This window comes from Erythrolamprus reginae, chromosome 1 (assembly GCF_031021105.1).
Source record: "Erythrolamprus reginae isolate rEryReg1 chromosome 1, rEryReg1.hap1, whole genome shotgun sequence".
In the NCBI taxonomy this organism is placed as follows: domain Eukaryota; kingdom Metazoa; phylum Chordata; class Lepidosauria; order Squamata; family Dipsadidae; genus Erythrolamprus; species Erythrolamprus reginae.
Window position 1 is genome coordinate 277,354,898 of NC_091950.1, and position 16,717 is coordinate 277,371,614.

The window sequence follows — 16,717 nt, forward strand, 5'->3', positions numbered from 1 at the left end:
GCTCCTGTCCTGGCTAAATCGTGTGGCAGCAAACAGGCTTTGGGGTTTTGGCTGGGGGGGAGGGAGTTAGGAAGGTCCTACTGCTTCCTCCCCCAGCCAAAAACACAAAGCCAGGTAGCCTCCAGCCGCCAAAGGAGCCTCCTGATTCTCCCCGCTTCTCTGTCCCGCTCATTACCCGTGTCCGGCAGAAGCTGCTGCCCGATTGCTCTTAGCCGGCGGGATGCAAAGTGCTGGGGTGGGGGGTTGTCCTGAGAGCCCCCCCACCCCAATGCGAGCGGCGGGGAGTCACCCATGGCCGGCAGAAAATCGCTCTTGCTGACCTGATGCCTCGCGGTGTAGCCGGGCAACAGCGATCTTCTGCCGGCCATGGGCGACTCCCCGCCGCTCGCCCATGGCCGGCAGAAGATCGCTCTTGCCCGGCTTCCCCGCGAGGCATCAGGTCAGCATTCTGGACGGGCGGGCGGCGGGCGAGGATGGGGGAAGCCTCGCGGGGAAGCCGGGCAAGAGCGATCTTCTGCCGGCCATGGGCGAGCAGCGGGGAGTCGCCCATGGCCGGTAGAAGATCGCTCTTGCTGACCTGATGCCTCACGGTGAAGCCGGGCAACAGCGATCTTCTGCCGGCCATGGGCGACTCCCCGCCGCTCGCCCATGGCCGGCAGAAGATCGCTCTTGCCCAGCTTCCCCGCGAGGCATCAGGTCAGCATTCTGGACGGGCGGGCGGTGGGCGAGCATGGGGGAAGCCTCGCGGGGAAGCCGGGCAAGAGCGATCTTCTGCCGGCCATGGGCGAGCAGCGGGGAGTCGCCCATGGCCGGCAGAAGATCGCTCTTGCTGACCTGATGCCTCACGGTGAAGCCGGGCAACAGCGATCTTCTGCCGGCCATGGGCGACTCCCCGCCGCTCGCCCATGGCCGGCAGAAGATCGCTCTTGCCCGGCTTCCCCGCGAGGCATAAGGTCAGCATCCTTGGCGGGCGAGCAGCGGGGAAGCCGGCGGCTGTGGCAGCTGCTGCAAGAGGCTTCCCCGCCTCCTCAAAGCAGCCTCCCAAACCCGAACTTTCGCTGAGAAGCCCCGCCGCCCGGCTGTCACCTTTTAAAACAGCCGGGGGGCTTCTCAGCAGCCTCCCAACGCCGAAGCCCCCAGGCTGTTTTAAAAGGTAACAGCCGGGCGGCAGCGTTTTTTTGCTGGTTTTTTTTGTTGTTGCACGGATTAATTGACTTTACATTGTTTCCTATGGGAAACAATGTTTCGTCTTACGAACCTTTCGTCTTACGAACCTCCTCCTTGCACCAATTAAGTTCGTATCATGAGGTATTACTGTATTTGCTTACATTTAAAGAAGTGAATATTTTATAAAAATTAGGGGAGGGTGTTACAATTTGGCAAAATTGACACAGTTGCCTATATGTGAATTAGAGAAGCTATCTCTAGATCTGTCTTCTAAAGAATTATATCAGGGCTCAATGGATGGGTTTGCTTGAAGCAACAATATGAGCCAGCAATTTGCAGCGGCAGCTAAAAAAGCCAACACAATTTTGAGCTGCATCAACAGAGGGATGCAATCTAAAGAGGTACTAATACCACTTTATAATGCCCTTGTCAGACCTCACCCAGAGTACTGCATTCAATTTCGGGCTCCACACTACAAAAAAGACATTGAAACTCTGGAAAAAGTACAGAAGAGGACAAGTAGAGTGATAAAGGGACTATAAACCAAATTATATGAGGAAAGGTTGCAGGAACTGGGCATGGATAGTCGAGTGAAGAGGAGGTCCAAGGGGGACATGATAGCATGTCTTCAAATACTTGAAGGGCTGCCACAGTGAGGAGGGGGTCACACTGTTTTCCAAAGCACCAGAGGGCCAGGCAAGGAGCAACGGATGGAAGCTGACCAAGGAGAGATTCAACCTAGAAATAAGGAAGAGCTTTCTGACGGTGAGAGCAATCAACCGGTGGAATGGTCTGCCTGCGGAGGTCACTCCAACACTGGAGACCCTCAAGAACAGGTAAACAGTGCAGTCAGATAGTAGGGAAAGTAAGTAGAATGCTTGGCTGCATAGCTAGTGGTGTAACAAGCAGGAAGAGGGAGATTGTGATCCCGCTGTATAGAGTGCTGGTGAGACCACATTTGGAATACTGTGTTCAGTTCTGGAGACCTCATCTACAAAAAGATATTGATAAAATTGAACGGGTCCAAAGATAAGCTACAAAAATGGTGGAAGGTCTTAAGCATAAAACTTATTAGGAAAGACTTAATGAACTCAATCTGTATAGTCTGGAGGACAGAAGGGAAATGGGGGGGGGGGGCATGATCAAAACATTTAAATATGTCAAAGGGTTAAATAAGGTTCAGGAGAGAAGTGTTTTTAATGGAAAAGTGAACACAAGAACAAGGAGGCACAATCTGAGGTTAGTTGGGGGAAAGATTAGAAGCAACATGAGAAAATATTATTTTACTGAAAGAGTAGTAGATCCTTGGAACAAACTTCCAGCAGACGTGGTTGGTAAATCTACAGTAATTGAATTTAAACATGCCTGGGATAAACATATATCCATCCTATGATAAAATACAAGAAAGGGTATAAGGGCAGACTAGATGGCCCATGAGGTTTTTTTTCTGCCACCAATCTTTTATGTTTCTATGATTCTAAGAAGAGACTGGACTGTCATATGTCTGGCTGGTCTCCTGCACCAGCAGGAGGTTGGACTAGAAGACTCACAGGGTCCCTTCCAACACAAACTGTAAATAAATTAAAAATAAATAAATAAATAAACAAGGCTCCCTCACTGCTTCTAAGCAGCAATTCAGAGTGAGACAAAGCATTTCAGCCCAGCTTTTTCACAGATGCCCAGCTGGCATCCAATGTCTTTTACAGTTGTTCATGTAAACATTTACCGTATTTTTCAGCGTATAAGACGCACCGGAATATAAGACGCACCTTAGTTTTTGGGGAGGAAAATAGGGAAAAGAATCTACTTACTAGGTATTCATCTAGCTAGCGTCCTTAGTCTGGTCAGCTTCAGCATATTATTTTATTCCCTGGTTAAGGACTTTAAAAATTTATTCTGAGAGAGTAACAATGAAAGAGCTGGGAACATTGTTAGCACCTGGTTAGAGCTGGAAAGAAACATTTGGAGCAAGTTAGACCAATGGGGAAAAAAACCCTGCAAAGACTTAGGGCTTGGAAAATATTCTTTGCAGAGAGTAACAATGAAAGAGCTTGGGTACATTAATAGCACCTGGTTAGGGCTTGAAATAAATATCTGGAGTAAGTAAAGCAATAAAAAACCCCCTACAAAGACAGGGTTTGGAATATATTATTGGTAGAAAGTAACAATGAAAGAGCTTGCAAGTAGATAAGAGCTGGGAACATTGTTAGCACCTAATTAGGGCTGGAAATAAACTTACTCAGAGCATGTTAGAGTAATGAAACAAACCCTGCAAAGACTTAGGGCCTGGAAAACATTCTTCACAGAGAGTAACAATGAAAGAGCTTGAGAACATTAATAGCACCTGGTTAGGGCTGGAAAGAAATATCTGGAACAAGTAAAGCCATGAAAAAAACCCCTACAAAGACAGGCTTTGGAATACATTCTTGGCAGAGAGCAACAATGAAAGAGCTTGCAAGTGGTAAAAGCTGGGAACATTGTTAGCACCTGGTTAAGGCTGGAAAGAAACATTTGGAGCAAATAGAGAATGAAAAAAAATCACAGGATTTGGAATACATTCTTGGCAGAGAGTAACAATTTGTCTTTCACAAATTACTTAAGACCCACCTTTGTCGCCAGGCATGGAGGAGTTAAGTTATCCTTTCCCCCTAGGCTACTACAAGTTATGCATGGTATGTTTGTGTGTATGTTTGGTTTTTTTATAATAAGGGTTTTTTAGTTGTTTTTATTAATTGGATTGTTCATGTTGTTTTACCACTGTTGTTAGCCGCCCCGAGTCTGCGGAGAGGGGCGGCATACAAATCCAATAAATAATAATAATAATAATAATAATAACAATGAAAGAACTTGCAAGCAGTAAGAACTGGGAACATCATTAGCACCTAGTTAGCGCTGGAAAGAAACATTTGGAGCAAGTTAGACCAATGAAAAAAACCCTGCAAAGACTTAGGGTTTGGAAAACATTCTTCACAGAAAGAGCCTACAAGGTAAGAGCTGGGAAGATCATTAGCAACTAGTTAGGGCTGGGAGGGAGGGGGAGAAGCTACAATCAGAGTATAAGATGCATCCTAATTATCAACCTATTTTAGGGAGGAAAAAATACAGTATACATGTATTTACCGAACAAGCATTCACTTTTATGAAATACAGTAGCTGGGATTAAATTCAAAGGACTGAACGCCCCAGCAGAATTTTCAAGCCATTATTACATTCTTGGCATGGCCATTTATTTTTCCACTCAATTTTCTTTCAAAACATTTTGTTGATTCATTTTATATAAAAAAAATATATTGCTTGCTGATACATCACACTCAAACTATGTTTGGGCAGGAGATCTAAGCAATAGTGTTTTAAAAAAACAAACTCAAAAACAATGATTCTGCTTTCTCTCATATTGTGGAACCAGTAGAGCCATTCTGATCTTCTGAGTCGAGTCTGTGTCTAATAACACGAACATTTTATGAGATACTGGTAGGATATCAATATCTTTTTTGTATGAGCAGAAAGTTTTCTTATAATATAAAATGAGAATCTTTACTTTTAGCGGTCTCATGGCACCACAGAATCTGGTCCAGCAGCTTTTCTCAACGTATTCCAGACGCCGTCCTCTTTTGCGAAGGCTTCTTAGTTTGTCTTCAAGTTGTTTTAGCATTTGCCTGTCTCGACCCGGTAAAGGCCGACCTTCTCTGCACTAGTAGGGAGAATCGTAAGAAAAAGTGCAAAATTTATATATTAATACGGATGGGCTTTCCAATTCAAAAGTACTATAAATGAAACATTATGCCAAAATCTGAGTATTTAACTTTTTTTAATACAAACTTCATTTAAACAAACAAAAAACACATGGACTAGGCAGAATACAAAGCAATGATACAAAGAATCATATATACTAGTAAGGTAAAGGTAAAGGTTCCCCCACACAAGTGAGCCAGTCGTTCCTGACTCTAGGGAGCGGTGGTCATCTCTGTTTTTAAGCTGAAGAGCCAGCGCTGTCCAAAGATGTCTCTGTGGTCATGTGACTGGCATGACTAAATGCCCAAGGCGCATTGAGCGCTGTTACTTTCCCACCAAAGGTGGCCCCTATTTTTCTACTTGCATTTTTTTACGTGCTTTCAAACTGCTAGGTTGGCAGAAGCTGGAACAAGTAACAGGCGCTCACTCCATTATGTGATACTAGGGATTCGAACTGCTGAACTGCCGACCTGGTGATCAATTAGCTCAGTGTTTTAGCCACTGAGCCACCGCATCCCTATATATACTAGAGTAGTAACTTTTAACAGTTATTGAAGTTATCAGCAAATTGGATACTTTATTGAGCTACAAAAAATGTGAATGAATGTAAATGAAATCATATATGAATACATATTGTATTTGGAAATAATGAAATAAAATTCTACCTTAACATACATTGCATTTTTCAGGTGTCCAAAGTCCAAACTAATAATGAGTGAAAGTTAAATGATCTTAGAAAAAGATGGAACTAAAGTTCTAAAAGTAATGTTACAAAGTAGCACCTTTGATTTAATTCTTTGAATACTTTGCTCAACATCTTCAATATCTTCAGTGTTTTCCAAGCGTTCATAACTAGCATTTCTTGTGCCTTTTATAAGGTTTAGAGGCAAAGCAGACATTCCATAAGCCTGGAGAAAAATGAAACAGAGCATCAACTGAACCAACATTTCTAAATAATCATTGTAATTAGTTCAAAATCAATACAGTATTTTAGTTCTAGTATAAAAAAAATTCAGTCATATTTCTTTATAACTATTTTGTAGAAAATATTAAAAAGTATAAAGACAGTTTCTGAACCCATCTCTCCTTAACAAAAAGAAGAGTAAAGTACTGGATACAGAATTCACCCAAAATACTGGTAAAAACTTGACTACATAAAAAATAATAATAAACCTAATAAGAAGAGATAAAATTAAATGGTCTACAATAAGACAGTTATTTGGAATTTTTGTGCATTAATTACAATTGCATGCTTGTTTCTTTACAGACCGCTGAAAGAGGGAATATAGCAACAAAGTTCCTATAAACACAAGAGAACCCAACTGTAACTAATCTATAACTAAGATTCAAGGAAACAAGGTGAAAAATATATAACACCAGGTTCTTATTGCATGTTACCAAATCTGAAAAGAAGTAATAAAGTTAGAAAATAATCCTACGATCTTCCTCTTTATTGATTATGTGTCATCAAGTCATCTTCGACTTCTAACAATCACAAGTACAGTACAGATTTTCTCCAAGATGAACTATCTCTAACTTCTTCTTTCAGGTCTCCCAAAGGTGCCCTGATCACCACTGTAACTGAGTTTATTCATTTTGCTGTTGGCTGTCTTCTTTTTCTCTTTCCTTCTATCTTCCACAACATTAGAAATGTTTCCAGAGAGTTGAGTATAGTATTCACATAATGTGCCAGATTATTTGAGTCTAGTCATGTCTGCCTTGAATAAGAAATCTGGGTTGATTTGTTTAGTGATCCATTGCTTTGTTTTCTTTACTGTCCATGGTATTCTCAGAAGTCTTTTCTAAACTTCACCAACATTTGAAAGCATCAATACACTTCCTATCTTGCTTCTTTAAAATCAACTTTTGCTTCCTTAGTGTGTCACAGGGAATTTCTCATCTTTGGAGGTACAGATACATCAGGATTGAATCTTTTCCAAAGTCTTCATTCATGCTCTACTGAGTGCTAATCTATCCTTCGTATTTTCATTATCCAAGTAATGTCATCAGCCTACCGTGTTTCCCCGATAGTAAGACCCCCCCGATTGTAAGACATATGGGGGGTTTCAGGGGGGTTGGCTAATATAAGCCATACCCCGAAAGTAAGACATATGTCTTACTTTCGGGGAAACACGGGGGTATTGCGGGGGGGGGAGCCCTGGGTCTTCCCCGCTGCACACGCTTTCTCGACGGGGAAGGAGGCTGAACCGCAGATATAACATTGGGAAGAAGGTGCAAGGAATCGCGCGAGGGGGGGATAGCGGCGGTGGTTTGGATTAAGCGATCGTAATCCCCCAAAAGGACGAACTCCAGCCTCGGAAGGCCAATGAACCGATGGCTATGAAATTAAGGCTTTTCTTTGAGAGAGAGAGAGAGAGTGGGGGATAGTCGTCGTCGGAGCGCTAAAGACCAGGGCAGAGAAAGCGCGAGCTGCATGCGAGAGAAGCGGAGGAGGAATCAGGCAAGCCGAATGGGAGCCTGTTCTGTGTGAGTCCGTTCCGGGTTTTGCTTACAGCCCCGGGCATTAGCAATAGCAGCGGCGGCAGGAGAGGCAGCCCTTTGCAATGTGGTCCGCCTGTCTCGGCACTTGCAGAGCGAGGATGTAGAGGTGGGTTTGCGGAGGAATTGCTGGCGGGGAATGGAGCGAGGGAGGGCAGGGGAGGGATTCCCATTCGGCTTGCCTGATTCCTCCTCCGCTTCTCCCGCATGCAGCTCGCGCTTTCTCTGCCCTGGTCTTTAGCGCTCCGACGACGACTATCCCCCACTCTCTCTCTCTCTCTCAAAGAAAAGCCTTAATTTCGTAGCCATCGGTTCATCGGCCTTCCGATGCTGGAGTTCATCCTTTTGGGGGATTACGATCGCTTAATCCAAACCACCGCCGCTATCCCTTCCCTGGGTCTTCCCCGCCGCCCACGCAAAGGGGAAACCCCAATCTTCGCCTCCTCGCTGCTGCGCCGCTAAAAGGACCCTTTCAATTTTTTTTCCAATGTAAGACATACCCCCATAGTAAGACATAGGGGGGCTTTTGGGGGTTAAAAAAAAGTAAGACACTGCCTTACTATCGGGGAAACACGGTATCTAAATGAAAAATAGTTCAACTGATCAAAATCAGCACTTTTAGAGGGAGACAGAACAGGAATGCAGATCAAAAATAGCAAAGGAATTGGTAAGAGATCTCCTATCAACTTTGTTCAAATCTCTGGGAGTTCAAATCTCTGGGAGTGCATGATTTACATCCCAGGGTGCTGAAGGAGCTGGCAGATGTGCTCTTGAAACCACTGTATGAAATATTTCAGAGCTCCTGGAGCTTGGAGGAGCTGCCAGGGAACTGGAAAAGAGCTGATGTGGTTCCAATCTTCAAAAAAGGTGGAAAAGTGAATTGAGGAAACTACAGAGAAATCAGGTTGACATCAATATCCGGGAACATGCTAGATAATCAAGCAGTGGATTTGTGAGCACCTAGAAATGAACAAGATGATAACTAGAAACTCGCATGTGTTTGTTAGAAGTAGGCCATGCCAAATAAACCTTCCTGCCTTCTTTGAGAATGTGACTAAATCAGTGGATCAAGCAAGTGCTGTGGATATAGTATACTTCAATAAGGCATTGGATAATGTAGACCGCAGCCTACTTCTTGGTAAGACAGAACAGTGTGGGATAGACAGTAACACCACCAGATGGATTTGCAGTTGGCTGACCAACCACACTTAGAGTGTAGTACTCAAGGTACTGCCTTGAGCCTACTGCTCTTCAACATCTTCATAAATGACCCAGACAAGGTGGATTGAAGGGATACTCATCAAATTTGTAAATTTGACACCAAGTATATGTGTCAAATTTGTAAATTTGACACATATACTCAAGATTCAGAATGATCTTGACAACCTGAATATTGGTTGCCATGCAACAAGATGCAGTTCAGTAGTGAGTTAAGAAAGAGCCTGCATTTAGGCAGGAAAAAAACCTAAATCCACGGGTACAGAATAGGCAGAACCTGGCTCAACAATAGTGCCTGTGAAAGGGGCTTAGGTGTTCTAATAGATCACGACTTAGGTATGAGTCAGCAGTGTGCTGCAGCTATCAAAAAGGCTAATATAGTCCTAGGTTATATTAACAGAGGGACAACCACAAGATCATAAGAATTAATAGTACCATTCTATACTGCAGTTCTGCTCACAATACAAAAAAAAAGATGCTGAGGCCCTAGAAAGAATGCAGAGAAAAGTAACAAAGATTATAAGGGTTGGAGGTTAAATCCTGTTTATTTAGTCTAACAAAGAAAAGGTTCAGGGTGACATTATAGCCATCTTCCAATACATGAAGGGCTGTCACAGGAAAGAAGGACTTGATTTATTCTTCACTGCCCCTGAGAGCAAGACTGGAAGCAATGGGTGGAAGCTCCAACCTGGAACTAAAGAGGAATTGCTGACAATGAGAACATTTAATCAATGGAGCAGTGTGCTTCCCAGAATTATAGGTATTCCATCACTGAAGGTTTTCAAGAAAAGATTGGGCAATCATTTGCCTGTACAGTAATGTATACGGTCTCCTGCTTTGAGTAGGAGATTAACCAGAAGACCTATACGGCCCTTTTCAGCCCTATGATTCCATGACACAATCAAAGGCTTTTCTAACATTAGTGAAACATATATTGACTGCTTTTTAAAAATTCTTTGGCTTTTCAATTATCCAGCATGCATTGGGAATAATGTCCCATGTTCCTTAGCCTTTTCTAAACACAACTTGAACACCTGATATCCCATTTCCATATAGGGCTCTAAACTGTGCTGGATAATTCTAGACATAATAGTGTTAGCATGTGAAATTAAGGATACTGTACAATGGTTGGCGCACTTTGTTACACCTGCTATGATACTGTTCTAGTTGCTGTGGCCTAAAGGTGGAGCGTTTGTGTCACAACCAGGAGGTTGTGAGTTTGATCCCAGGTAGAGGTAGATGTAGGGTCTCCTGCTTGAGCAGGGGGTTGGACTAGATTATCTGCAAGATGCCTTCCAACTCTATTAATCTGATCTGATTGACTTATTCCAATTGTTTGGCTACTATATAATTCTTCAGGCAGATTTGCTGGCATAGTTTAGTTAGAACCTTGAGTGATTCTTCTTCTGTTGCTTGTCATATTTCAATAGGTATTCCATCAGTTCCTATAGACTTCAACTTGGCAATGATTGGAGTGCTCATCTAACTTCATCTTCTAGCAGTAATGATTCTTGTAAGTAAAGAATATCTGCTAAGGTATCTTAGATCTCCCTCTCTCTGTGTGTCTCTCTTTCTCTCTCTCCCACACACATGCTTGAAAGTATCTCTTGCAGTACAAAAATATTGCCACTCAAAATAAAAAGAGATTAAAAACAGCAATCACAGCACACAACAGCAATATTCACAAAAAGCCTGAGAAAATAATGTAATTTTGATTTGGCAGTTAAGCTCAGTAATCAGTGTCAGGCAATCCTCTTTAGAGAGTTTGTTCCACAGCCAAAGTACTATCACACAGAAGATGCAATATCATATTAACACAGTGAAAGCTTTTGGAGACAAAAGTACCAAGAGACGATAACCCTTTAATGAAATTAACAAACATTGAAGAAAGAGAACTATCAGCAATTCTGCAAAAACAGTCTATGCACCAATACAATATAATAAAAATAGACATGAGAGATGAGGTAACATTTCTAAAATAAAAACACAGGAAGTGATTATTTAGAGATAAAGATAGAAACTGCAGAAGTGACTGAGATTAAGTGACAAGTGAAAGTTATTTATGCCCAGAAAGCCTAACAATTAAATGGTACCAGACACCAGAAACAAAGAAGAAAGGACATCTAAAACATATACACCTTAGTAAAAAACAGAATTGGGGAAAGGAAGCCTAGAGCAGTTACTAAGAAACCCCAAACATAGAACAAACAAACCTTGAATGTATATTAACAGAAAAAAACCTTAAAATGTTTTGCAATATAATAATAACAATGATTTATTACATTTGTATACCGCCCCTCTCCGAAGACTATACAGTGGTACCTTGTCATATGAACCCCTCGTCATACGGTTTCTGCCAGTACCTTGTCTTGTGTAGGTACAAATAAGAAAACTAAAAAAGGCTCCCAAGAGACAACTCTATACTTGAAATAAGCTTGCTACCTAAAATGTCCACTAGTGGGTAATAAATGGAATACAGCTTTTGTGAATAGCAACATCACTTATATACTACTCTATGGTTCTTTACAGACATCTCTAAGCAATTTACAGAATCAGCATATTGCCCCCAACAATCTGGGTCATGTTACCGACCTTGGAAGAGTGGAAGGCTGCATCAACTTTGAGCCATTCAAAATCAAACTCCTGGAATGAGCAGTGAACCTGCAGTACTGTGTTCTAACCATTATGCCACCATGGCTCTTCACAAATAAAACTCAGGATACACTTAATTTGGAGAAATTATGGAAGTTCTTTGTAAATAGCAATAGCATTTAGACTTATATACTGCTTCACAGTGCTTTATAGCCCTCTCTAAGCGGTTTACAAAATCAGCATACTGCCCCCAACAATCTGGGCCCTCATTTTACACACCTCAGAAGGATGGAAGGCTGAGTCAACCTTGAGCCGGTAGTGAGATCTGCAGCTAACTGCCAGAAGTACCCTGTAGTGCTGCACTCTAACCACTGCGCCGCCCCAGCTCTGGCAGTCGAAGATTTTACTTAAAGTTATAAATCTCAAATATTTTTAGTACTTTAGATGATTAACCTTCTAAATGGATTAACAATTATATTATCAATAAAGAAAAGGCATAAAACTATAATCTTAGTAATTTTCAAGGCCTGAAACAGAATGATAGTAACTTTCACAAAGAATAATGGGGAAAATGTATTAAATAATTTGTAAACTACCCAAAGTTGCTGGGAGTTGGGCATTGTGTAAATAATAAGAACAACAACAACAAGGCTTTGTTTCTACTATATTCAGCATTATTGCCCATCAGACTGTAGAAGCTATGAAAATCATCCTTTCCAATTGGAAGTGAAAGTTTGAATTAAAATTTAATAATAATAATTAATAATTTATTAGATTTGTATGCCGCCCCTCTCCGAAGACTCGGGGCGGCTTACAACAACATAAAAAGTATACAAATCCAATTTTAAAAAAATACAATTTAAAACACTTATAATAAAATAATCACACAGTCCAATCAAACCATACACCAACCTTGACAATTGGGGTGTGTGTCAATTTCCCCATGCCTGGCGGCAAAGATGAGTTTTTAATGACTTACATAAGGCGAGGAGGGTGGGGGCAGTCCTAATCTCTGGGGGGAGTTGGTTCCAGAGGGCTCTTCCCCTGGGTCCCACCAGACGACATTGTTTAGTCGACAGGACCCGGAGAAAGCCAACTCTGTGGGACCTAATCGGAATTAGGAGATCTTATGGAGTATTCCTGCAGATGCAATTAGCTGTCACTTAATTTGGAAAAGCCCCCAAACTATTAAATTTTGGAGTCCTCGGGGCACAGAGTGATTACAAGCACCTCTCTTTTTTCTTTTCTTACATGACCATTCTTATTCTACAAAAAGTCCTTAGGACCACAACTGAGCCAGGAATTTTGGATGCAAGTCACTGTGGTTGTTAATCAGATCGCTATATGACGAGACTCAATTTTACAATCTTTTTTCTGATGTTATAAAGTGAATCAGATGCTCAGTAAGCAAATCCAGCATATACAGTGTGGGTTCCCCCCCCCCCCTGTTTTCTGCCAGAAAATGACAAAAAGGTAGCAAATCATGGTCATGTGACTGTGGGACACTGCGACTGGTCAAAACGCAAACCAGTTGTCCGCATCCAAAATGCAATCACTGGACAATGGGATGGGTGTGTGCATAACAGAAGTAACTTTGAAGATGGATCATAAGGAGATTTTTTTAAAAAGTCCATCGTAACTTCAAACAGTGGTTAAGAGACCAGTCATCCAGTGAGCAGTATCTGTACCTTTGTACGGTTGATCTTTTAACAATATCCGTGCTGTTAATTTGTTTATGTGTGCTGTCAATTCTTTGAGGCAAGCAAGATCAAGAAACAAGTACAGCAGGGATTCTCAGACTGCTCTTTATTATAGCAAGATAGAATCTTGAAAGCCTCTCCGAGGTTCCGTCTGCCTTATCTTGTACCAAAACAAAATCAAGATGGGGTTACTTTGAAATTTATTTCTTATGCTTTCATCTTCTCAGGACTGAATAATCTTTTCTGAAAGTCACTCTTTAATAGTTCACTTATCACTTTCCCATTCTCAAGGCCAGAGCTGTTCCATTAGCTAGCTAGCTAACTAACTAAATATATAAATCTTTTCATTCCATTCTTCTCCTGCAGGTTACATACATTTCCTGATTCGAAAAACAGCAACGTATCAAATAAATTCTAAAGGAAAATAACTAGGACTCCAGGTGCCCAGGGAAATAAAACTATGCTACCCATTTACAGTGTGGAACACCCCACAGTAGGAACGGCTCAGGGGGATGATCTTTTTATGTCCTATTACAGAAAGTCCTCCTTTAGTGACTATTTTGTTTAGAAACTGCATGCGGTTACAATTGTGAAGAAAAAGAAACTTTTTGACCAATCCTTGCATTTATTAAAGGCCTATAAAGCAAAGAACAATTGAATTAAGCTCGTAGGCAAAGGAGGCATTTAGCAATTGTGTTTAGCAATTGCTTCACTTAATAATCAAGTTGTTAGTACCAATTGTGATCACTAAAGGAGGACTTAAGGCAAAAGCTTTTAAACTAGGAAGTTCAATACTAAGATATACAGAAGCAGCAATCCAACTCCATATCCTCTTCTTTAACACAGCGACTTGAATGGCATAACATATTTTCTGACTGTACTGTGGAGTCATCACAATTACACTATTCATTTTAATATCCTTCTCACCCTGGATATTAAATTTTGAAGACATGTAGGCAGTGTTCCCTCTAATTTTTTTGGGGGGTGGGCGGAAAAGTATAGTGTCTGAGCGGCAGTCCCTTCGGGACTGGGCAGCACAAAAATAAATAAATAAATAAATAAATAAATAAATAAACAAACAAACAAACAAACAAAAAACCCACCCTGTTTTGCCTCAGAGAATTTCAAAATAAAATACTGTACTGTGTGTCTATAACAGTGAGCTCATAATAGGGCAACTCTATCAATATCAAAATGCCACTTAAATAGTTGAGCTAGTTTCAAACTAGATTTTGATTTTCTTTCTCTCTTCCTTACTTCCATTCTTTTTCTTTCTCTTTTCCTTCCTCTCTTTTTTCTACCTGTTTCTCTCTCTTCCTCTCTTCCTCTCTCTCTCCTTCCCTCTCACTCTTTCCCTCTTGGCTTCTGGGCAGGTTTGGAAAACTCTGAGTTGATGATGATTTTTAAGTGAGCGATTGCTCACTGCTCAGCTTAGAGGGAACTATGCATGTAGGGGTGGGCAGCAGGCAGGACGCTGTGTGCACCGCTCCAGCTGACCGATGGCAGTCACTCTTCTTTTTTTCCATATTGCTGCATCTACGCTCCTTGCTTTTTTCCTCTTTCCTCCTTCCTGGCCTTGGACAAGCTTCCTCTCTCCTGCCCGGCTCCCCTCCAGCCTCACACAGCCACCTCCCAAAGTCAGGAAGGAGGAAAGCAGCAGCAACAGGGAAAAAAGGAGAGCCATGCCCTGCCAAAGCAGTCTGGGCTGCGGTCTTTTTCCCCTTTTGTGAAGCCTTTTGTGAAGCCCTCTGCCCACAGCTGAGATGAAAAAGGCATTGTATGGCAATAATAACCTTGTAAGTCTCCCTCAGTTTTCTGATATTTTAAACCCCCCCCCCCCCCGCTCCCATCCTCCTCCTCCTCCTTGGAAAGCAGCAGGGAGACCAGCACCGGCAGAAATGGGGGGGGGGGCTTTTCCTCCCCCCTCTTTTCTCAACAGCTGAACGGCATCTGTTCACACCTGGCGGGGATGAGCCAGGAAGGAGAGCGCGAGAAACACAAAGCAAATTGTCACCCCAGCAAGTGACACTGGTGAGGTTGTAAGTCGAGGACTTAACAGTTAATTTGAATGATAATGATCGTTAAAGCCACTCCCACCTGGTCACATGACCAGCAAGCCACTCCTACCCAGTCCCATGACCATCAAGCCACATCCACAAAATAAGCCACACCCACAGTGTGGCAGTAAAAATGTTGGCTGCCCATTACTGAAGACATGCAATAGTAGTATATAATCACTTCAAAACAACTATTAACTAGATTTATGAAATACTTTTAGATGAATCCATGCGGGTAGTCCTAAACCTACGAACACATTGGGGATCAAATTTTGTCATAAGTCATTGTGGTTGTGAGTCATTACATAACCTAATCTGATTTTATGACCATTTTTTCATTGGTCATACGAGCAAATCCACCTTAACCAATGGCATCTTTTTTGCCCTTTTTTGCTGGAAACCAGCAAAACCCAACACAAATTGTGATAATGTGACTGAGGGAGACTACAACTGGTTGTAAATGCGAACCCGTTGCTATGCCAAAGTGACCCTGAGAATAGCAATAGCTCTTCTTGCCCCACTGGAGCCTTCCCCCCACCCTTAAAATCTGCTGTACAGATTAAGGACTTTCTAAACAAATTTGGCTCCCTGATAGTAGGTAAGAAAGTTTTGTTTCTGCTTATATACTACAAGCTGTCACCGTTACAAGTCCTGCATAAAGTTTTAAAAGGGAAAATAATTAGTTCTTTTAAAGAAATATTGGAGCCCTTAGACAGTTTGGTCTAGTGGTTAAACTGTGGGACCATGAGTTCTAGTCCTGCTTTAGGTCTGAAAGCTAGCTGAGTGACTTTGAGCTGGTGTCAGTTAACACACCTCACAGGGTTGTTGTTGTGGGAAAAAAATAAGAAGGATAGAGCATTAGGTATGTTCATTGCCTCGAGTCCTTTGTAAAAATAATAAAGAAAAATAAATAGGAGTTAAGAATTAGTGTGGAATCCATGGCTCTTCAATGTTATCTTTGATTCCTAAAGTATATACTAGAAATGTAGTCCAATAACATCCAAAGAGCTAAAAATGCATCATTCTTATTCTAAACCTTCTGTTTTAAAGAATAAATTATATCATCCAATTAAACACCACTTTGTCTGTTAACCTAAAACTGAGAACTTGGAAAATAAGCTTAGGGAAACATTATACATTTGCAGCTTAAATAACTTGTTATGCCTTAACCTCAACAACACTTGATTTGATCCTGAATTAACAAGGGGCAGAGTTCAAAATGTTGAAAAATAAAGCCAGACCAAAAATAAGTTGCTCACCGTATAAGTAATAGCTGCCACCATTCCAATAAGGGTCAAAGAACTTATGGAGAAGGAAAGGGCAGATAAACCATCTGCAAGGGGAAATAAATAGAATTGTTTCTCTAAAATGTATACAACCAAAGAGGATGAATTGAATGCAATCCAATATCACAGGAAACAATAAGGTATCAACAATTGGCAGTATAAATAATTGTTAAAGGCAGAATAGAATGTCAAATTTCAGCTATCATTTGCCAACCGCTTTCCCCCTCCCAAATTGTGTTAAAATTTGATGTTGGTATTGATTTAAACCTTTAATGCAAGCAGTGATGAACTGGTGAACATCCAGACCTTGCCAGATTACAATACCCATCATCCTTGACCTGCAGCTATACTACGTCGTGCTGAGTTACAATGCTACAAAACTGGCAAGGTCACTAATCCTCTATTACTTGAGAAATAATGTCACTAATACTACTTTTGGCTTAAACTCCTATGAGCATTGGCCTGC

The 16,717-nt window shown here is 41.6% G+C and overlaps 1 protein-coding gene across 1 annotated transcript in view; it reads right to left on the reverse strand.

Annotated features, from left to right (window-relative positions):
* LMBRD1 (LMBR1 domain containing 1) overlaps positions 1–16,717 on the reverse strand; it is a 65,710-nt gene that overhangs the window by 23,462 nt on the left and 25,531 nt on the right. Inside the window, exons 7-9 of the mRNA XM_070733043.1 lie at positions 16,225–16,298; positions 5,682–5,807; positions 4,706–4,858 (exon numbers count right to left, since the gene is read on the reverse strand). Coding sequence (XP_070589144.1) covers positions 4,706–4,858; positions 5,682–5,807; positions 16,225–16,298 — 353 coding nt within the window. The remainder of the gene's footprint in view (positions 1–4,705; positions 4,859–5,681; positions 5,808–16,224; positions 16,299–16,717) is intronic.